This window comes from Polypterus senegalus, chromosome 16, assembly GCF_016835505.1.
Source record: "Polypterus senegalus isolate Bchr_013 chromosome 16, ASM1683550v1, whole genome shotgun sequence".
Lineage (NCBI taxonomy): Eukaryota > Metazoa > Chordata > Cladistia > Polypteriformes > Polypteridae > Polypterus > Polypterus senegalus.
The window spans coordinates 6,082,880-6,106,527 of NC_053169.1; the positions used below are offsets into that span (position 1 = coordinate 6,082,880).

Consider the following 23,648-nt stretch of genomic DNA (forward strand, 5'->3'; position numbering starts at 1 on the left):
ACACAAGTAATATTTGGGCAGGTTCTGTGGGGGCTTATACTGTCTGCCGATAGCCTGATTTTGCACACGGCTCCACACAGTCATTCACTGCCTTGATATTTCATGCCATCGGCTAGACTTTGCACCCCACTTTGCCTCAGAGGTGACACCGTCTGCCTCAGTTTCCTCAATTCTGTGAGACAATCCAATCCAGGATCCTTCACGAGACTCTTCAGTGGCCACTAATGGATTATAGCAGCGGAGAAGTGTTAGTGGGTCAGTCCTGTCTATCTGTGGCCCCCTCTTCCATGAACGGGTGTTAACCCCAATGAGTCTGCTACGTGACATTTCTTTTCTCCAGCTTTTACACTCTTTATAATCTGCATTTTAACGCTGACAGATGCTTCTTTTATTAATATAACTCACAGGACATGTAAAGTAACTAAACAATCGAATAGAGTAGAACAACTTTGTGTTTTATGGGACACACGCTATCAACGACTATTCTGCACTAGAACCAATACGTGGGGATTCACGTCGAGATTATTTTTAAAAGCTGACAGTTATTTACATTTATGAATTCCAAGTTCACACAGGCAAGTCACATTGCTCAGGAACGTGGCATAGTGTGGCACAGTGGATAAAGTTTGATCATGTTCCATTTTTTGGACACCAAATATTTAAATCGGTGGAGTGATTATGATGGCACTTGTTGGTAGGGTGTGTGGGATGTCACAGTGAGTGGCCATGTGATTCAAGTGCAAGTAAACAATTTATTTCTCAGGGTTTTTGACCAAAGTTTGGTCCAACTATCAGCTTGTCTATTCCTTCTCAATTGGCTGCTGTTCATTTTGTCCTCCAGTATTTCAACCTTAGTCCTATCTGGTCTAATCTTTTTAGTTTTAGGAACCTTTTAGAACCTCCTCCCTCACTCCTGGTTATGTAAAGCTTTCTCATCTGACCTTCTGGAAAGATCTAAATGGTGATGACAAAGTGCACGTGTAGTGGTGACACTGCACAAAAATGGTGGGGGCTGACAGTTCAGCTGACGTCACCAGGAAGTGTTCAGAACCGGAGTCTACATGGCTGACTAAACGAGTTCTCCTATTGGCTCGTGCTGCAAGAAGATCCATCTTGAGCCAGAGCTTGTGGGTTTGCGACCGACCAACTGCACACTGCAAATCTTTGAACGGAGATGCTTTGCGTTGCGAGTCCACGGCAATTCATTTGACGTCAAGGATGGGATTTGCGCTGTGGATGGGTGGAGTGGAATGGCGACACGGAGTAGAAACAGTGGGGTCTGATAGTGACAGAGGTTCAGTTGCTGCAACCAGGAATTACTCTGCTCAAAGTGTTCAGAACCGTTCTCTGAGTGGCTGAATAAACGACTTCTCCTAGTGGCTCACTCTGCAAGGAGACACCTCCTGAGGCAGATCTTGGGGGTTCGTGACTGGTCAGTTCACCACATTGCACATCTTTAAAATGAGTTGCTTTGTGTTGCGAGTCAAATTCACTTGATGACACGGATGGGATTTGCACTGTAGATGGGTGGAGTGTAGTGGTGACACTGAACAGAAACGGTGGGGGGTCTGATAGTGACCGAGGTTCAGTTGCTGCCAACAGGAGGCGCGCTGCTCACAGTGTTCAGAGCGGGTCTGTATGCGACTGACTAAAGGGGTTCTCCTATTGGCTCACGCTGTAAAGAGCCAGATGTTGTGGGTTTGTGACTGGCCAGTTCACCACGTTACGTTGCAAATCTTCGAACAGAGATTCATAGTGTTGTCAGTCCACAGCAATGCAGCATCAATCAACAAACAGACAAAAGAATCAAGTTGTTCAACTGGGCCCAGAAAAGCAGCAACTGCCACATAATGGCCCCTTAAACACTTGTAAGGCAGAGTGAAAGATGGGATGCAGAAAGCAGTGTGTGCAAGAAATGCCTCCAACTCATTTGAGTAAGCTTGGCTCCATGAAGTTCTGTGCAGGCTTCACACAAGACTTGAAATGCTTCTGTCGCACACTTCTTGGGAAAGTTAAGGGACATTTATGACCAAACTGAGCACAGATGTTGGTTTCCTTTGGGTGAAGGTGCAGATGGTCCCTCCACCCAACAGATCAATGAGGCATGACACAAGGACGACGAGGAGAGCTCCTAACCGACATGGGATGTCTCAGCAATGACAGAAGGCTCCAGACGTGTCGCGCATGCATGACAGGGTTAGAAAGCACAGTGCTTAAAGCAGGAGGAGGTGGAGGTGGCTGTAGGGCACAGACAGGAATTTAAACCTGATACTAACGTGGCCCACGTGGCAGTGAGACAGGGGTAAAGATGGCATCACTGCCTGTGAAAGGAAACAAGAGAACCCTCAGAGTGCTTCACATCTCATCACAGCTAAACGCTCAGTCAGTCATCATTTACTGATCGTCCCTGATGGCGCTGGCCGTGTAAGGTGACATCAGGTAAGGAACATCTGAAACATACTTACATTCATGCAAATAGCATACAACATTGCTCTAAAAGCCCGCTGCATCCCATAAACTCTCAGGTTACGTAACCCTAGCAGCATAAGAAATCCTCCACAGAATTAAGAAACAAATTCTTCTTGGAGAGCCCAAACCTGATCTGGATGAGGTACCTGCAAAGAATTCACAAATCTCGACGCTTCAACACAACTATTTTCTCTCGGACCCCTCTTTTTTTTTTGAATTTGTGATTTCACATAAATTGCCCACCTGCTCGAATATTAAACACAACATTTCTTACTGCCTTGGAGGGCCCATAAATGAAGAGCAGCTTACTTGACTGGAAAGGACTGGGTGGACCGGAGTCGAAGACACAGGAAACATCCGTGGAACTGGAGGCTCCGGAGGCAGGAGGCGGAGTCAGAGGCGTTCGCGGGGAGTTGGGGGCTGACGCGGTGCTTTCCGTTTCGCTGTCGGGGATTCGGCTATAGCTGATCTTGCGAGGCTCATTTTGCAGTGGCGTTGGATGCCTCATAGTACCGGGTCTAATGTTGGAGGGTCGTACGCCAGGAGACTTGAGTGGGTAGTTGTATTTTTTAATCTGCATGAGGGAAAACAACGAGAAAAAATCATTACGTCTCATAGGAGGCACTCGACACAACTCACAGCGGCATCATCCAAGCACAATTAGCCACACTGGCAGCTCATGGTCTCCTCCAGGAGGAGGAAGAGGACAACAGTTAAGACAAAACGGCTCCATCTGTTGGAAAACAAGTCACATGGAAAACATGAATATGGTGCAAAAGTAAAGACTACTGTATTATTTAATAGACTAAGCAATTACATTTAGATGTGCTTAGCAGATGCTTTTATTCAAAGTGACTTACAAAAGTGGTCAGCGTCATCGAGCTGTTTGAACAAATAAAGCGGGGCAAGTTACAAAAGTTGATCACCACATGTGAAGAACTATAACGCTGACATAACAAAAAAATGAATCAAACGAACAATCTGACAGACATACACAGGACAGGAGGCCTTTCAAGTGCTTCTTAGGTGGGCAGCTCGTTTCACCAGCTAGGAGCTACACGTGAACAGAGTCCAGACTGAGATCTGATACCACGTAGAGGTGGTGTGATCAGAAGCCATTCAACGGCAGACCTGAGTGGGCAAAAAAGAGCAGAGGACCTCGCCGGTGTCTCCATGTATTCAGGCGCTGAGTCACTGACTACTCTGTAGGCGACCATCAAGGATTTTAACCTAACGTGTGCCGCTACAGGGAGCCAGCGCAGTGACATGTGCCCATCTTGGCAGTGGCTTGATGGCACATGGTGGGTCCTCCTGTGAGGGGTGAGCTAAAGTAGTCCAGACGTGTCAAGTCTGAACCAGAAGTTGTCCTGCATACTCACTAAGATGAGGTCCAGATTTTCAGATGTTATACGAAGTGAATCTGCATGGACAAGAGAGGGGTGAAATGTGGTGGCAGAAAGGCAGTCGCTTATCAATCACCACCCTAAGTCATTAGTGACAATGGACCAAGAGATGGTGGGTGGAACAGACTGGCGCCCCCTAGTGGTTACAAAATGAATAAAGCATTGCAAACATACCGACTTTCCCAAATAAGAAGAAAAAAAAAATAAAAAATATTCAGCAGTGGTCTCCCCTCAACTTTCTCGTATACTCAGATATGGGGTATGGAAGACAATGATTATATTTTTAGTAACATATTGAACAATTATTAGAAAATTGGACTCTGAGGCTGCATGAATAAAAAAAGTACCACTTCTGTTTAGCGGAAATAGTCCAAACATTGATAGAAAAACCAAGTTTTGTACTTAAAATTTGTATTCAAAATGTGGTTGACCCAAGTGAAAGCATACTCAAGATATCATGTTTATACACTCACACAGACAGAATTCCAAAAAACGTATTTTCGGACTCTAAAACATTGAGGACTCATCAAAATCTCGACACCGAATCTTTGGACGATTACAATACTTTCCCTATGCTTCGTATACAAGAAAGTATAAACTTACAAATCTGGGTAATGTCTTGACATTTCGAGGCTCAATTTCCAGCGATTTGTTAAACAGGTAATCGGTGAATTCCTTCTCCATTTTTTCCTCCATTGGATTCAGATTCTCGAAGTATCTCTGAAAGATCAAACAAAAATATCTGACCGACTGAAATCCTTCATTGTTGTTTGTGCAGGCTGAGGGGGCGAATCCCCAACGTTGGTTCACTTGTCACAAATTGTCATCTGGAAGCTCCAAAGAAGACACTGGGTTGAGAAGATGGCAACTCGAGAAATTCCTGCTTTCCCGTGTTAGTAAGCCGCAGTGGGCAGCACACGTGTGACGGTGACAAGTCACAAACGGCAGCTTGAAATGCATTTAAACATTTGAGGCGTTCGTTTTAATGCCTGCATTAGGAGGACATCAGGGCATCTGTTGCTTTCTAAGCAAGTTAAGAGAATGGACAGCAGCTCTGTGTTTCGGTGAATTACGTCCACAAAACAAGCAACATGCTTATGTGTTAAAAGGTCTGAACAAACAGCAGCAGCCACCTGAGCCTGACAGCCTTGTCAAAGTGACCCCAACTTACTCGAATGTCACTCTCCACCCTTAGGCAGTACGGCTGGTTCTGATACTGCTGGATCTCCCCTGTGATCTCTGCCACCTTCCTCCTTTTGCTGAAGTTGATCAGCTCTTTGCCATGCCGTTTGAGAAAGTCCGGGTTTCCTTCTTCTGTCTTCAGGATGTTTGTTAAGTAGATACCTGAACAAAAAAAGAGAAGCCGGGTTTATCTTTAAAAATGGCACAAAATATCAAAACAAATGAGTTAAGAACGCCAAGCCAGACGCTCAGAAAGACGTTGGTAAATGGGGCTTTGTGGACAGTAGCAGGAATCGTCTACAGCTTTCATTGTACCAAATGCCATTAGCAATGAAGGGGGGGGGGCACTGTGGACACCATTAGAGTGTGAAGTTAATGTCTGGAGTCGGATTGGGGGGGCACATCTGGGATGTCTGTTTCTACATTTGTGTTTGAAAATGCAGACATGTTTGTGTTTTTTGCCCACACTACCCAAGCATTTGTAACCCCCCAAAAAACTGAGACTTTTGAAAACATTCTCCAGAGCTGTGTACCATATATACTCAAGTTTAAGTTCTCCTGCGGATAACTCGGTGCTTCATTTTACCGTATAATTTCTGGTATTTTATAATGTCTGTCATATAAGTTCAATGCGGAAAACTCACGCTACTGGTCCAAGAGATTATGATATGCTAATGCCCACCTGAGAGAGGATCCACGGAGCACACGGCCTTTTTTTCTATATATTGTGTCGATGTGACCACACGGTATCGCCCGCACTATTCCTAAGTGACGTTTGCACTGATTTGTGTTTATTGTGTCTCACACTCTCACACACCTTTATCGTAAGAGTCTACGATGGAGCGTTCAATCAGAAGAAAATATGAAGCTGGTTTTAAATTAAAAGTCGTTGAAGTGGCAAAAGAAATTGGTAATTGCGTTGCTGTAACAAAATTTGATATATCTGAGAAACTGGTACGAGATTGGAGGAGGCAAGAAGATATAAAAAAAAAAAGTTTAAGTGTCGTATTTTTGAACAGGCGTACAAGTCGGGGTGTGATTTTATGATCGATATTTCGGGTTTCAAGACCAGACTTATACGCGAGTATATACGGTATTTCTGAAAACGCAGACACTAGTTGTGCTCTGTAAGTGCCATGGAGGAAGGACCAGCATCCTGCCTGGCCAGGAGGTCATAATGGAGAGAAGGAGTGGACATGGGTGCTGGGAGCAGCTCGTTCCCCACAGGCAGGTTTGGCAGTGTTCCTCAGGGCTGAACCCAGTTAGGACACCTGCAAAGCATGCTGGGAATTGCAGTTCAGAAAGGCAGCCTTGTTGGGGTCCTTGGGTGCTGCCAGAGGACGCTGTCGAGGAAGTACTGCTCTGGTTTCCACACAACCAGGAAGTGCACCGGATGACTTGTGTGTGATACTGTATGCAGTTCCTGGGCCTAGTTCAAAAGATGCCTGTGGTCTCACCTTGGGGGAATCAGAGACGGTAGGCAGCAGGTGACACTCTTGGAGGAAGGAAAAAGGAAGAAATCGATCTTATTTGTAATCCTGGAACTGATCTTTTGACGGGTGGTTTTTGGAAATTTGTGGCTGACACACAAGTATCTTTTATTTGAACCAAGAGCTCAGTAACACCCTCTTGTGGTTGCACCCTGTATTAGTTAGTGTTTACTAGCTGGCCCTTCTGTGATAGGATCCTACTCATTACAACTTCTCATTTCCTGATTGATCAACCTTTGCAAAAGAAAACTGTATTCCAACATGGCAGACAAACAGAGGGGTCGCTTGTCGTTTTGCTTACCTGTAAGCATATAAGTTGCACAGTCTGAATGCTGCCCATGTGTGCAAACGACAAGTAATTTACCAGTTGCTACAGTTTTGAATTTTAATACCATGGCTGGCCTTCAAGGAGGACACTTCCTCTTCCTGTTGAGTCTCACTACTGTTAAGAATGGGCCGCTCTGTGGGCATTTGGATCCAAGGCACAAAAGTCTGACACTTGAGTTATTCATTATTGAACTTCTCCACAAACACAATACATTTTTTTTTGTCTTGACCACCACTACATACTACATGGGGCCAGTAAAATCTAAAATTATTTTTGGGTGGTGTTTCTTTTAAGCCTTTGCCCAAATTAGAACATAAAAGAACGGACAGTGAAGCAGCTGCTCCGATTTTCCGATTTACAACTCGGGGTCTGAACTGCTCGTCATTAACCAAGACAAAGCCACCAATCTGTCAAAGTGGTTAGAATGACAAGCCACAGCCCTGACGGCCCCCTGCTTCATAGTCTGAGGGGGAGGTCACCAAAACCATGAAAGGTGTTCAGAGTGAAACATTTCACTAAAAAAATAAACCAAAGCGGACTTACCAAAGAAAGGCACACATGGTGGGTTAATGGACCTGAGTTTAGCGAGATACTTCTTATAGTGGTCTTCACTCAGCTCGTGAGCCTCCTCTAATATTCTTCTCTGCCGACTAGGGATTTGCTGTAAGGAGAAAATGAATTTTTAGATAGATAGATAGACAGACAGACAGACTTTATTAATCCCAAGGGGAAATTCAAATACTCCAGCAGCAGCATACTGATAAAAACAATATTAAATTAAAGAGTGATAACAATGCAGGTATAACAGACAATAATTTTGTGAAATATTAACGTCTACCCTTCCCGAGGTGGAACTGAAGAGTCGCATAGTGTGGGGTCTCCTCAGTCTGTCAGTGGAGCAGGACGGTGACAGCAGTCTGTTGCTGTTTTAACACGTTGACTGGCAGAGTAAAAAATACGTAAATTACTCTCTGATGCCAATATAAAATCAGAGTGTTATTTTAATATACTAATTAAATGTATTCTATTATTGAAAACCTACAATAAAAATGTATTTTCTCAAAAAAGCCTTTCAGAGTTACCTTGTAGCTGGCGCACAGAAAAACAAATTCTTTGTGCACATCAGATGGGCGACAACTCGGCTGGGTCTAATAGCCCAATGTGTGGCAATCAAACGTTGCAGTTTCTGCTTGAACTTTGTAGTGCTGAGATGCTAATCGGCGACAGATATTCAGGTGGTTGTGCTTCTATGTGTGTAAATTACTTTTCGTCAAAATTATCCAAAATATGGCTAATAACACAAAAGCTACCTGAACGTGAAGTATTATGTTCTGGGATGTCAGGCTCATTTTCATTTTCATTTCAGACGGCTGTTCACATGTGTTACCAACAACTTTACCTGTGTGTGGCACTCCAGGTTAGAGGGCAGCAACTCGTAGGTGGCGCCCATCTATAGGTCAACTATTATGACTTAACTTGTATTTAGCAGTTAACATGTTAAAGGGGAATGAAGGCTAGCAAATGTAAAAAGAAAAAGTCTGAATTAGCGTCGGCCCCCTAATTCGGAGTGTTCTTAAGAAATGCAATGCCTTACTTCATGAGGTGAACTGGGTCAAATACTTATAATATTTAATATTAAAATGTGTGCTTCAATTTAAATGTTTAAAGTCTAAATATTCTTGAATGCAATAGAACATTGTCATTTTTCCCCTCTGCTATGGGGCAGATCCCAGTAAAGGATCAAAAATAACTTCACTGACATTGAAATTCTCCAAAACGATTCCTCACATGCTTGTGTTTGAAATGTGAAATTTTGAACCTTCTGGGAATGGCTCTCAGGGCGTAGGACCACCAGTATAGGATGATATCAAAAATATGATCATTATTCATAATCAGCAACTTTGAAATGGTATAAAACTACACTCCACAGGCCATTATTACCAATCCCCCCCCCCTTTTTTTTTTTTGGAGTTTTGTGAAAAAGAGAAACCATATGTCATTTTGGGATGAACCCTTGGGGCTGGTCGATGTGGCCTACACAACTTCAAGGCCTTCTGATCATCTTTTCTGAAGACATCTTTTTCTTTATTCTATATCATAAGGGGGCAATTTCTTTATGGCCCAAAATGGTTTTCAGGTCTAGAGGGCCAAAGGGGTTACATTCCAAAATGCTTGCTGTCTTAAAAAAACTAAACATCATGACCCTGTGTCACATGGTATATCAGATATGGTGGTTTTATTGTACTGGTTGGTCAGGAGGCACCAGACCAAAGAAAGCAAAAAACCTCAAGAGATTTCATGTTCTGAAGAAGTCGTATGAACACAAAACGGAAAGACAGGCCATCTGAGAGGCCCTCCCATTGCAATTGACCCCCAGTGCATTCTTCATGGCACACACCTGGTGAGAAGTTTAAAAAGAAGACTTTTAATTCTAGAGTCGCATACGTGGAAGGCCTCCTTCAACGTACCTCAAAGGTGTGGTCCAGCCGGTACACTGGAGAAGAGTTCATTGCGCTCACCACCTCAAGAACGCCATTAAAGTTGTTCAGCTCCTGGAAAACCTGCAAGATCTCGATTATTCGGCTCACTACAGCTGATCTCTCTTCCAAGTTCTCCGTTTCCACTATACACCTGTAACAAACAGGAGATGACATGAGGGCACGTTCAGCCTGTGTGTGTCATGGCGGGTTGTGTCTCTGCTCTACCGAGATAAGAATTTTGTTCTTTTGGGGTCCGATTGGATTCAAGAGTTGTGGTAACTTCTAGCTGGGTTGTAACCATAAAGGCCATATCACGTGCGTGCAACATGGGAAACAGCTTGAGGGTTTGGGTGACAGTAATTCACCACTGAGACAAGAGGTGGCACTGTGTGCCAAAAACCTCTCTTCTTCCCCTTGTGCAGAAAGGATGATTGACACCATTTCATCTGATGTCACCTCCTGAGCTGCTTCTCCCTCCCAGAGCACCTTAAATATGGCAGAGACACTATCCTAACTACTCAACCTTAGACAGAAGTCAGGAAGACTCGATTTGGTGTTATAAGACACGTTTTCATGACAATTATTGTTGAGAATTATATGGAATTGGCCATAGGGTGCCCCAAAAGTCAAACCTTGTCCCTTTGCTACTTTTACAGCCGGCAGTTTGTAGTGCTTAAATTATGAAGAAAAGCAGACATAGTTGAGTTAAATAACAACCTTTTGGTTTTATTTTTTTTTTGTGTTATGTTGCACTTCTGCTCTCGCTCAGGTCTCACCCAACAACCCCATGCAAAAGCACATGGTACTCCATTTTATATTACAGAAGACAGAAGCAGCATGTGGCGTTGCCTGGGTAAGTAATGTTAAGCTCTGGTCATTTTGTCTACTATTATGGCTTCAGACAAAACACACCGGGACCCCTGGATCAATAGTTTGGGTTCCAAAGAAGTCTAGTAGTCTATCTTCTCAGCACCTATGCAAAATTTGGTGCAAATCAGTCAAAGGGTGTAGGACTGCAGAGTGAACATATGGACAGACATTTTACTATACCTATACATATAGAGAGGGCATCAACCTGCTGTAGTGACGACGCTGCGTGAGACGGTGAGGGCTGACACAGAGAGAGATCAGCTGACATCTCCAGGAGCCCACCATTTAGTTCACACTGCAAGGCGTTTGCGACTCGCTGAACAAATCTTGAAAGACCTGCTATGCAATCCTGTGTATCTGGATGGGGTGGCATGACAGCTAAAGCCACTGAGGAGGTGCCTACTGCCTAGCAGTGGTTCAAAAACCCTGTGCCCTTTAATTTAGCGTTTCTACTACTGATTGGCTAATCCATGCATTTATTTGGGCCAGTGTTGTTTGACGACAGCATCCATCTTAGCAGTACTGGGCACAAGGCAGGAACTGCGCCAACTCATCACAGAGCACGCCCATGTACACACTCGCTCACACACACACTGGTCCAGTTTAGAACTGTCAGGCAACCCAACAAGCACATTTTTAAGATGTCAGGGAGCAAATCATTTTAATTCATCATCATCATCATTTTCATTCAGCTTTTTTATGCAGTAACCCTCTGAACTGGGCTGACCAGGATTCCATATTCCCAGCAGTTTCTTCCAGTTCTGCTCCAGGAATACCAAGATGATCCCACAAAAGCTGATAGATGCAGATCACTCCAGTTCATTCAGGGTTTTCAACCTTTGTCTTCTCTCAGTGGACTGTGCTTGGAAGACCTCTAGTGAGAGGCACTGGTGGACATCCTAACTACACGTCCAAACCTCCTCCATTGACTGGGCCATAAGAGACTGACGGACTGTTTATGTGAAACCTAAAAGTCGGCTAAGTGTGCCACCTGAGCTCACAGTATCTACATGCTACTAAACTGAGAAGTTGTGGCGGCACGTGGTCAATTCTTGCGTAAAAAGCTATTGTATGCCCACTGCCAGGTAAAGATATCACCCGCAATGTGGGTGTCACATGCTCCTGGAGAATGGGCTAGCGTTGTCTTCTTAGAAGGAAGAGTTCACACAGAGTCACTGCTTGGGAACTTGGAAATGTTATCAATTAAAGAGGATGTGATGTCAACTGCATCTGTTCATGGCTCTTTAAAACCTGTCAAGCAGATGTGCTTTTCGTGACTTTACGTGCCATATTACTTGGCTCCAGGAAGAGTCTTCTTTCACACTTTGAGGGTCTGTGAGAAGCCACTAATATCTGTGAGGTGTTTTACTGGCACACAGGGTGGGACACTTGGCACACTACACATGTAGACTAATGCTTTGTTCAGTTTACCCACAGTAAAACAAAAAGATGTGGCACCTGTCTGTGGCCTGCTGCATCTTAAAATGCTGCCACCTCGTTTGACATCAATCTATGTGCAAAGCAGCTGGTGTAACTAAGAATAAGCAGTGGGAGATTTTCCAGAACACGTTAAATGAGGACCACCTAAAAAAACGGCTGACAGGATTGTTACCACAGCAAGCAAGACTGAAAAGCGACGTGTGTGTTTCACATCTTCTTTCAATGCAAAGGAGGCTCACTTCTAACTGGTGAGGACTCATTTGTTGTACTGTACTACTAAACCGTGAAATAATCACATGAATGTTATGGAGGACACCTACTTCTCAAACCACAGGGTAAGGTTGGTCGTGTGCCTGATCATCTTGAGGAGGTTGGGAGAGTTGATTTCTTTGTCTTCTTTCGTCCACACACTGCCCACCAGCTCAGATGGCTGCACAGCCCTGTAGAAAAACATGGACACATGAAATCACTTAAATGAATAACCCAGAATGCTGAACTAGACAAGAAAGAAAAAAAAAATCTGAACGAGTGGCCCTTCAGAAGTCATTTGTACAAATTAGGCCAACTTCGTGTGGGCAGGCTGGGCAGCGTCACATCTGAAATTAAATCTTCCATTAAACGCCTCCTCCTTTAGACGAGGTGGTGGTTGGGTCTTATGAGAAATATGTCACAGATCTGCTTTGTGGCTGAGGAAACTCTTCTGGACGCTGTACCCTTCAGCACCGGTCTCAACACCTCTCTATAACTGGATCTTATAAAGCGGTGAATGTCTGGTGAACACTTGCCATCATGAATAATACAATATCAGTAAATGCCCAACACTGATACTAGTTTGTGCTCACCATTGATGACCTGCTATTTAGGAAACAACAGTTCTGGCTGAACGAAATGAAGAAAGCTGAGTAAATACAGTGTGGCATTTCAAAAGCAATATAAACCACTGCTGACATTTGAGTGCCATCAGGATTAGGAAAAAGACTCCATTACAAGCTACGGGCACACATCACCGCCAAGGCTGCAGTTACTGGAGGCCTTCACACCCTGAAACAAGAATCTTGTGACCTTTACTGGAAATAAAAGACACAGCAATGCATCCTCAGGAGGACACCCAAATATTAACATTTCTTTTGTTCTTTTTTTCTACTACTATATTTTATATGCACAACCGGCCCTTTACGATCTGCACATCCGCCTATTTGCAGGTTTGTCATCAATAATTAAACTATTTTGCAAGTTTGGTAGGCTATAAAATGCAAATAAAACTAAAAAGGTCTGGTAAGTCTTAAATGCTTACAATATATTGTCACACATGTGTGCATGGGAGGCAGCTAAGAGGCTCAAAAGAAGGCAATTCCCAGTTGGACACCTGGGGGATGGCAGAGTGCAGTGATCCTTTGTCTTTCTTCCCCAAAGACCAAATGTGGCAAATTCTGCCTCCTCTCTATGATGTCACGTCCGGTTTCAACCCCCGAAGATGTCACTTCTGGTACCAACCCCCCTCCCCCCAAAGACGCCACTTCCAGTTCCAAACCCCAAACCCTCAGGAATACGTCACGTCCGCTTCCAACCCAAACCCCCCCCGAGCATCCCATTCTTCCGCCATCAGGAAACTTCCTGTTCCAATCCCCCAAACAGACATCACTTCCAGTTCTAATCCTCTGAAAACATCACTTCCCTCCTCCTCCGACTTAAAAACCCACCCTGAACGTACCGTAAAGTCAGTTCTGTTTGGACTCTTGTCTGTGAAGGCCTTTTTTGCAAAAAATCCTCAAATTCTCAGCCAACTTCAATTATACGGGCAGCTGCCCCAAACCTTTCTAAAGTGTCAAGGCTTGTTTATTACCACAATGTGTAATAGTCATATATACCATTAATATACACACACACACACATTTACTATAAGAAGTTACATTTTGTAAAAAGTTGTGGTTCACTAGAGAACTTTGGAACCACGTAGCTCCTCTCTGTTTCTCTTGCCAGCTCTGTTTTTTCAGGCCTGCAGCCACTGAGAGTGTAGCCTGAAAGCTGTTCTGCTACACAATGGCAACGTTCATCCTTCAGTATATGTTGGCTATGCAGCACACATGAAAGAAACATATGAGAATATGGAACTGATGCTGAAGCACGTCCAGAATAGCAGGTACAACTGGAATATCTGTGGAGATCTTAAAGTCGTTGCTCTGTTACTAGGACTGCAGCTCGGCTATACAAAGTACTGTTGTTTCATCTGTGAATGTGACAGCCGTGCCAAAGAGCTGCGCTATTCTCGACAGAACTGTTCACTCTGTACAAAGTTAGTTCCAGGACAGAAAAATGAGGCACATGAATCGCTTGTCGACCCGGCAAAGATATTATTGCCTCCTCTTCACATAAAACTGGGAATCATGCAGAATTTCGTGAAAGCACTGAACAAGGAAGACGAAGGTTTTCATTATTTAAGACAGATGTTCCTAAGAATAACTGACGCCAAGATCAAAGTGGACACTTTTGTTGGTCCCCAGATCAGACATGTTATGAGTGACGAGCGGTTTGAAGATCTGTTAGCTGGGCTGGAAAAAATTGCTTGGAAAGCCTTCAAAGACGTTGTTGACAATTTTCTACACAATTACAGACCTCGAATTACATTCAGCTGGTAGACAAATGTCTCAAAGCATACAAGACAATGAAGTGCAACATGTCACTCAAGAATAATTTCCTCCACTCACACTTGGACTTTTTCCCCGCAAATCTTGGTGCTCTCAGTGACGAACACAGTGAAAGGTTTCACCAGAACATTGCTACAATGGAGAAACGATACCAGGGCAACTGGAATCCGTCAATGCTTGCTGACTACTGTTGGACACCGCAGCGTGATGCACCAGACATTGAATACAAAAGAAAATCAGGAGCAAAACACTTTGAATTCTGTTGAACTTAATAGCTTATGCGAAACATAAACATGACTAAATATGTTATTGTCAGTAAACATATAAATGTCTATTTCTCAGAGTTCCTGTGTGATGCAGTAAAACCAAGTATTTTTGTGCATACCCAGTAGGTACCTGTCACAATCAGCAAAAACTTTTCAGGAAGCAAGTATTTTCAAAAAAATAAATCGCTGTGCAGTGATTCAGACCCGGGTGGCAGTGGCGCAGTGGTAGCACTGCTGCCTCGCAGTTAGGAGACCTGGGTTCGCTTCCCGGGTCCTCCCTGCGTGGAGTTTGCATGTTATCCCCGTGTCTGCGTGGGTTTCCTCCAGGCACTCCGGTTTCCTCCCACAGTCCAAACACATGCCGGTTAGGTGGAATGGCGATTCTAAATTGGCCCTAGTGTGTGCTTGGTGTATGGGTGTGTTTGTGTGTGTCCTGCGGTGGGTTGGCACCCTGCCCGGGATTGGTTCCTGCCTTGTGCCCTGTGTTGGCTGGGATTGGCTCCAGCAGACCCCCATGACCCTGTGTTCAGATTCAGTGGGTTGGAAAATGGATGGATGGATGATTCAGACCTTTTGGCTCAGGTGCATCCCATTCTACTGATCATCACTGAGATGTTTCTACACCTCCTTTGGACTCCACTTATGGTCAATTCAATTAATTGGACCAACTAGGAAAGTCAGACACGTGTCTATAGAAGGTCCCGTCAGTGAGCAGAAACCAAGCCATGAGGTCAATGAAATTGCCTTAAGACCTTAGAGACAGGATGGTATTGAGGCACAGATCTGAGGAAGGCTAGAAGACCACAGGAAAAAAAATCCTAAGAGCACAAGTGCTTTCCTAGTTCTTATTGTAAATGTAAAAGGTTTGGAGCAAACTAAGAGTCTTCCTAGAGCTTTCTTTTCATGGCAGCACCACTGCAAAGCATGAGCATCTGAAACGCAAGCACCCTGGAGATGTGATGCCGGCGTCTCTTGAGAATTTATGTTGCTGTTAGTTAGTTCGTTAGTTAGGGTCAGATCAGGAAAGGAGGGAGAGCGTGAACGAGACTGAGAAAATAAAAGTGAAAAAAGTAACAAATTTACACCCGATCTGTTCGTTTTCAAATAATATTACATTAGTGCGATGATGTTTTCTGATTGGTACTACTCAGTTCATACAATGATTTCTTCAAAATGTCACATATATGTATTTGTCTCTTTCTTTTTTTCCCCCCAGTGCTGCGCGCTGACACCAGAAGCCGTGAGCTTATTCAGTGTTGGCAGGAGCACGTAGGTTTGCCGGTTTGTGTGCTAAAACAAGCTTGACCTGGCGGCGATCAAAGCACATGTGCTGTGCAAGGCATGTACGGGGTCCACTGAGAAAAGAAGAGCGTTAATGGCTCAACTTGCAGAGGAACACTCTTTCCTCTGCATGTCCTGGAGTCCTGTGCAGACTGGGCAAGATCGGGTGGAAAAAAAAAAATGCGGTCACTGATTACAACCGCAAGACGGTATGCGAATGAATATGAATAATGTTGCATCCGTGTCACAATGTTTTCCGAAATGTACTATAAGGTCATAAAATGAATAATTCCAAATATCATATATACCTATGTCTCTGTTTTTTTGTCAGTGCGGCCATAAGGCGCACACTAATTCTGCGTATGCAGGAACACTCAATAAAACTGAATAAAAAAAATCAAGCGACAATGAGATACGAATAAAGCAGATTTGCCAGCGTTTGTGTGTCAGCTTTTATCCAACCAGATCAGAGAATTTCCGGTTCGATTGTCTCAAAATACCACTCACATCTACAGTTATTCTCAGTTTCAGATAAAAAGCAACAGCGTCTGATCCCTGGGGGCGGTAGTATGAATCGTGACAGTGACAGAGAATAAAAGCGAAAAAAAAAAGGGTAACTTTTATAAGTACTATACATTTACAGTGGCTGTTACAGACGCAAATCAAAGGTATGTGTTTATTGTATAATATTAACAATAAGAGCAACTCACTACTCAAAACGGTAAATATACGAGGCAGTCGACCCGGGGAACTCTTGATTATAAGTCAGCAATTCCTACCGCTGCACCACGGAAACTACTGTATTGTCCTTGAACCTTTTGTGAAAGTGTTTATTTGATCTTTGCACTTCAGGCTTTACACATTATATAGTTTATGTCTACATTTTGTCACTTATTACTAAAATATGAAAAACGTTTCAGTTTAAACAATGTATTTTTTGGTTAAGTTAAATGCACTTTTTTTGTTTAAAGACTATGTGCACTTTAGTTTGTATTGTTTAATGTATTTATTTTTTATTGTGATGGTCACACTAATATAAAAACATCTGATTATTTTCAAATTTATATGTTTCACTGGTTGTTATTTTAATTTGATTATTATTAATTTTAATTGTGTTAATGCAGAGACATCAGGGTGACATTCACAGGTTGACAGACGTGAGCAGATGAGGTAAGACATGCACTGGAGCCCAGAACAGAGAACAGGATGTGCAACCACAGGTCGCGGGCATCAAAATAGTCAGGCATGAAATAATTGTGACTAATCAAAAAATAAATTGAATGATTAGTCGACTACCAAAATAATCATTAGTTGCAGCCCTACATTGATTAAGCGCTTTTCTCACTAACCAAAAATACATCCAGGGATTGGCAAGACTGTGGCCAAATGAGGCAATTTAGAGAAAATGATCAGACACGTTCAAGAAAACATAATAGCTATTCACAAAGGCAGGAAAGAATTGCTGAAGGCACCACCATGCTGGACATTGAAGTGGGTGGGCTACAGTAGCAGAAAACCATGCTGGGTTCCACTCCAGTTAGTGAGGCTACAGTGGGCAGGCGATCATCAAAATGGGACAAATGAAGGCTGAGAAAAAAATGTCATCCGGCGAAAATCTCAGTTTCAGCTCCAACCCACAGATGGTCAGGTCTTACTTTGTGTAGATGGCATGAATCATGGACCCACTCAGCCTTGTGTCAATGGTGCAGGCCAGTGGTGATAGCATAGTGAGTGTACTTAGTAAAAAGATTTAAAAAAAAATGTGCACCGTACCTGTAAAGGTCTGATTCAAGAAGTGTGAGTTGCCGTGCAATCTCAATGGGGTGCAATGTGAGCAGGTCGAAGGTCTCCACTTGGCCGGGCTTGCTTATGTGCCACTCAATTGGAGGAGGGGAGCTCTCAAACGTGATATTGTGACTCGATCCATTAGCCTGCGCCTGCTTTTTCCTTTGAATGATTTTTGAAATGGATTCAACCCACTTTCTCATGGCCTTTCCTGCAAAGGGTAAGAAAGGGACAAAGATCAAAATCTAAAACATGTTGACTTTTATTACACTGCTCTCAGTACAGCAGAACATTCCAGTCAGGTCAGGTTGGGGAGCATGCACTGGTACAGTGTGTTGCCACACCCACCACACAACAAAACAGCTTGTAATCCTGGTTGGCTACCCCCAGGCAGACATGTGGTCCAGTCCCAGCCTCCAGAAATGACCCTCTATCTGCCTCAGTAGTCATTAAAGGCCTGGCTCTTTAGTTTTTATCAGGACACCCACAAGCACAGACACTCTGACTCCTCACTCAGTCTCTCGAGAGGCCCGATCAGAGCCTCCACTGACTCCATGAAGATCAAAGTCAAGATCAGTGAATCTTTCTTCACCAACAGATGCCCCACAGCCGCTGGACCCCACGACCCTGCCTAACACCCAGTACATACAAGCACTGAACAGAGTAGGAGCAGAACACACTGCTGACGAACCGCAGAATCAACTGGGAAAACCCACAGAGGTCCTGCCCCCACTCTGCACAGCACCCACAGTACCAGTGTACAGCCGACCATGATATCCAGCAACCTCGAGGGGATCCCGCAAAGTCTCAGGATGTCCCATAGGGCAGCTCAATCAACTGAATCAAACGCTTTAGGAAAACTGAGAAATGCTGCAAAGAAAACTCTGCCGATATTCGAGTATGCGCTCCATGAGAACCCTCAGTGCCAGGATGTGGTCGATGGTGGACTTCTTAGGCGTAAAACCAGACTGCTCCAGTTACTGGTAGATGAGCAAGTGATCACGGATCCTACTGAGGGTGACCCTAGCAAAGACCTTACCCGGCACCAAAAGCAGTGTTCTCCCCCCATAGTTGCCGTAATCCAGGCGATATCCCTATCTGGAAAGGGAAGGGTGGACAAGTGCCATTTGGCAGTCAGTTCGGATAACGCCACATTCATAAATAGAACTTTTGTGTGTGTGGGGAGCCTGGGCAGGGATGCTAACATGCGGGTGAAATCCACAGTTCCACGGTCTCCAATAGTGGCTACTGTTTCTCAAAAAGTAGTTGATGTAAACTTCATTTTTTTCATTTTATCATTTTAAAATGTTATCATTAAGTCTCTTTAAAGACTTTTTAAATAGCACACAGTCTTCTGCTTCGACCAATATGCTTCCCATATTATGTTCATCATAACTGCACACACATTATATGTGGGCTCCTGGTGCATATTGAGAGGACAGGCTACCTGGGGGTCACCTGCACCTATAAATGACAGCCAGGGCTCAATATTGCAGGATGCTATGGGCTAATGGAGAGAACTGTGAGAAAACAGACAAAGCACAGAAGACCAAGCAGCACTTGAAGCTGTGCAGAAAAGAACAACCAGGCGCATCTCAGGACTTAAGGAGATGACGTACTGTGACAGACTCGGAGAATTAAACATGTTTAGTCTTGAGCAGAGGGGACTGTGTGGAGACCTCGTCCTGATCTTCAAAATCCTCAAAGGCATTGATAAATGGGAACAACGTGCCTTGGGACACCAATGTAAATTAAGAGGAAGTACATTTAGGACTAAAACCAGGAAGCACCTCTTTGAAATAAACTATCGAGACATGGAGTTGAAGCGAAACCATGACAACCTTTAAGACAGACCTGGATGAGATACTGGGACTGAATGGTCTCCTCTCATTTGTCAATTTTCTTGTGTTATGAGATGGCCCTAACCTCTCAGAACAAATTCCCAGGGACTGGCCCAGAAGTAGCTCCCAAGATGGGGAATAAAGCCACGTCACATTCACTAACCACTTGAGCATAGGTTATTAGTTAGGGCTTTCTGCACTTCAGGACCAGGTCTTGAATGAAGAGAGGAAGTTAGGCTATTCATGGACACAGTCCTGGTGAGATATTACATCTAATGCAGGTACAAATCACGCTGCTCATTTTATGGTGTGAAAAGCAGGATTAGCCACATTTAAGGGAACAATCAAACCATCAGTTGTCGTCCTCCACGTACTCATGTAAGGACTGACTTACCTCTGACTGTCCCAATGAACTCTTCTAATCGCTGTAACAGGTCAGGATCTCTCTCAAAATCATAAAAGTGGTGCTCCACCCAGTGCCGGCAAACATTCAAAACTCTGGAGAGAAAATATTTTTAAAAATGACACAATGTAGTTAATACTGAACTCCCAACAATCATTTCTTTTTTTTACAGACACATGAGCAAGGCCGTGTGTCCTTTATCTTCAGCATGTATTTGCTGTAACTGGCATGTGATGGATTGGCGACCAATAATGAGATGGATGCTATGACCATTCTGAGCCAAGTGGGCAATGCCCTTTTGGTTAGGAGTAGTTGAGTAGAATACAAGGCCTCTGTTAACACATTTCAACATTGTAGAGACATGGCCTGCTTGAGGAGAAAGCCAGCTGGTGGTCTTCTGTCTCTTCTGTTTGATTCTCCCAGCATTTTTGAGTGGACCAGAGATCAGAAATCCAAGTGTTTCTAGTCCATATTCCTAGATTGAGTACTTTGCCTAATGTCACAGATGCATTAATGGCCAGTAAGGTAGCTTCAAATAATGACAGACACAGGGCTTAGAATTGTGTGCTTTGAAGTATATAAAAATGACCAGTTGCTGTTTGGAGATGAATTCACATTCATTTTTTTTTTTTTTTAATTACTGGAACAAACTACCAAAACACGGAGTTAAAGCAGCAATCCTGACAACCTTTAAGAAGAACCTAAGTGAGATATTGGGACAGCAGAGTTGTTAGCTACACAAATGGGCTTGAGGGATGGAATGGACTCCTCTCGTTGGTCAAATCTTTCACTGTGGCACTTCAAGAATGATCTGCGCTACAAACCTAAGTGTTGCACACACACCCCCTGACAAACCCCCATATCATTTGGGCTTACCTAAGTTGGACTGGCTGCACATACTCCTTTCGAAACCGTTTGAGCTCGGCACTCAGGGGCTGGTCGCCATTCTCTGTGCCGTCTGTTTCTGCCGGTTTAGATTCAGGGATGTGAAACCTATCAAGAAATCATCAGAATCAGAGATCTTGCACAATCACGAGACAGCAACACGTCATAGGAAATGGATTCTCGTAATGGCGATGCCTTCTCCTCACCAATCATCGGATTCCAGCACAGCTCTGCAAACGATGAAAACTGACAATTAAAAAAAAAAAATATGTGGTAAGAACGATCCAAAGCACTTACCGTTCCATTAGCAAGGTGAGCAGTTCCTGTGGCCTGCAAAATGAGCGATACGTCGTCAGAAAGGTCCTAACAAAATTTGGATCTGAAGAAGAGGGGGGAGAGAAGACAAGCGACAAACAGATGAGCCACTGAACAGACACGTCTACGGAGCAGTAAACTCATTTCTCACACTTTTGTCAGGGAAATTCTCGTGACCTCGTTCTTTAAGATTTCACCTCATTTGGTCTGCTTTATTATTCATTAAAAAGGCACAGTATGTTAGTCCCCAAAACCCTCCTGGGAAGCCAACTGTGATATTCTGACTGCTGTTTTATGCACATTTGGATTCTAATTTTTTTTTTTTTGTATGGGATTTAGTTTTTTGGTTTATAACATGTTTCTGCAAATTCAATTTTATTAACAGCAGAAGATAATCCTATCCATTGTTGTCCATTTGTTCATTTCAAACATATCTATAGGCTAAAGTGTTTCAGAAATACGAGAATAACTCAGAGATTATAGCATTTTGTGGCAATTTATTTTGGATTGACTGTATAGCAGGGGTGTCCAACTCTGGTCCTGATGGGCCGCAGTGGCTGCAGGTTTTCATTCTAACCCTTTTCCCTTTATTTTAATAGCCCTGTTTTTAAGGATTCAGTCCTCTGAATTGATTCGTTTCTTCATTAAATGGCAGCCAAACAGAAATGAGACATTAAAACGAGTCAAAAGACGACCAGCTAAACTGGAAAGTCCAACCCAAACCAATTTCACTCCAACCAGTTTCTTAATGAGAAGCTGATTCTCGCTGTTAATTAAAGCCGTTACTGAACATCACGACTTGTTGCTGCTCTCATTCTGCCACAGCAGACAGTTGGTTTTCTGTTTTTTCTAAGACCACTGTCAAGGTGTTTTGGCGACCTGAGCAGACCAACATGACTGAGACCCTCACCGTGTCCACTGTGTTTTATCAAGTCCAAAGTCAGCGCAGCCGTCAACCAGCAAATTTGAGAGCACTTCATGCTTCCCTCTGCTGAAAGCCTTTATGGAGATTTCTGATTTCATTTTCCAGCAGGACTTGGCACCTGACCACACTGCCAAAAGTATGGTTTAATGACCATGGTATCACTGTGCTTGACTGGCCAGCAAACTCACCTGACCTAAACCCCTTAGAGAATCTATCAGGAAGAGGAAGACGAGAGACACCAGAGCCAACAATGCAGACGAGCTGAAGGCCGCGATCAAAGCATCCTCAGCAGTGCCACAGGCTGATCGCCTCCATGCCAGGCCACATCGATGAAGTCATTCGTGCAAAAGGAGCCCCGACCAAGTATTGAGTGCCTACATGGGCACACTTTTCAGTTGGCCAACATTTCTGTATTCATTTTTTTTTATTGGTCTTATGTAATATTCTAATTCTCTGAGATAATGAATTTTGAGTTTTCATTACCTGTAGGCCATAATCAGCACCATGAAAAGAAATAAATGCTTGAAATATATCACTCTGTGTGTAATGAATCTTTATAATATAGGAATTTCACTTTTTGAATTGCATTACTGAAATAAACGAACTTTTCGGCTGGCGCCCTGCCCGGGGTTTGTTTCCTACCTTGCGCCCTATGTTGGCTGGGATTGGCACCAGCAGACCCCCATGACCCTGTAGTTAGGATATAGTGGGCCGGATAATGGATGGATGAACTTTTGGATGATATTCTTAATTTATTGAGATGCACCTGTAGTTAACAGTAACTATGCCATCGGTGACCCACAGGAATCCCCATGATAATATATTCAAGGTTTAATGATGACAGCACCAGCGGTGAGTGACTGCCATATTCCTAGCTGAGGGGGGACGCCACCAGTAAAAAGTTGTATGGTTAGCGGGCACCTGCCTTGGTGATTGGCATGGGTGTAGCTTAACCGTTTGGCCTGCCTGTACCGAGCTTAAAGCAGCTGTCCACATGCACACATGGGGGGCTATAAAGCAGGTATATTAAGGTTAATTTCCATAACAATACATCCAAAAACTCTGATAGCACGTGAACACAGCACTAATTCAAAGTAATCATGGAAATTAGCTCAACCTAGGAGAGCTAGTGTGGAATAATGATCCAGTGTCACTCATTGTTACTTGACTGGGATTCCCATGTTTTCCTGGCCAAGTTACATCCGGGTTTGAAATGGGGAATCCCCCCTTTAAAAGGAAAAACATATAAGTGCCCTTTTTTCGGATAGGGAACCAGCTCCAGACTGTGGGTCTCAAGGGGCGGGGGATGGGGGATTCCCACATCCCTGTCTTGGATTAGAGGATATGCTGAACGTTTATGGTGTGAAATGAAGTCTTTGGATTTACTGTGCCAAGGCAGCCTAGAGACTGTGGGGGTTGGGGGGGCGGGGGCCGCTGTAGGCCAAATCGCCTGCGCCAAGAGCATAAAGAGCCGTCAGACAGTAAAAGCAGCCAGCTCAGGCACCAAGTGGTGCAAACAAACAAAAGGCTCATGTGCCCGCCGCAAATCGGGTGAAGAGCAACAGACTAATTTTGCTCACATAATAAATCTTCAGCAAATCATGCAAGCTGGACGACACAGAACAATAACAGCTTCACCC

The 23,648-nt window shown here is 43.8% G+C and overlaps 1 protein-coding gene across 2 annotated transcripts in view; it reads right to left on the minus strand.

Moving 5' to 3' along the window:
* LOC120516982 (son of sevenless homolog 1-like) overlaps positions 1-23,648 on the minus strand; it is a 119,942-nt gene that overhangs the window by 5,442 nt on the left and 90,852 nt on the right. The window contains exons 11-21 of one of the 2 annotated variants that reach the window (XM_039739023.1): positions 21,066-21,147; positions 20,760-20,876; positions 19,875-19,978; positions 17,628-17,850; positions 11,983-12,102; positions 9,341-9,503; positions 7,416-7,533; positions 5,044-5,216; positions 4,476-4,592; positions 2,779-3,043; positions 2,277-2,321 (exon numbers count right to left, since the gene is read on the minus strand). In XM_039739023.1, coding sequence (XP_039594957.1) covers positions 2,277-2,321; positions 2,779-3,043; positions 4,476-4,592; positions 5,044-5,216; positions 7,416-7,533; positions 9,341-9,503; positions 11,983-12,102; positions 17,628-17,850; positions 19,875-19,978; positions 20,760-20,876; positions 21,066-21,147 — 1,527 coding nt within the window. The remainder of the gene's footprint in view (positions 1-2,276; positions 2,322-2,778; positions 3,044-4,475; positions 4,593-5,043; positions 5,217-7,415; positions 7,534-9,340; positions 9,504-11,982; positions 12,103-17,627; positions 17,851-19,874; positions 19,979-20,759; positions 20,877-21,065; positions 21,148-23,648) is intronic. The other variant, XM_039739025.1, reaches the window with a different exon arrangement.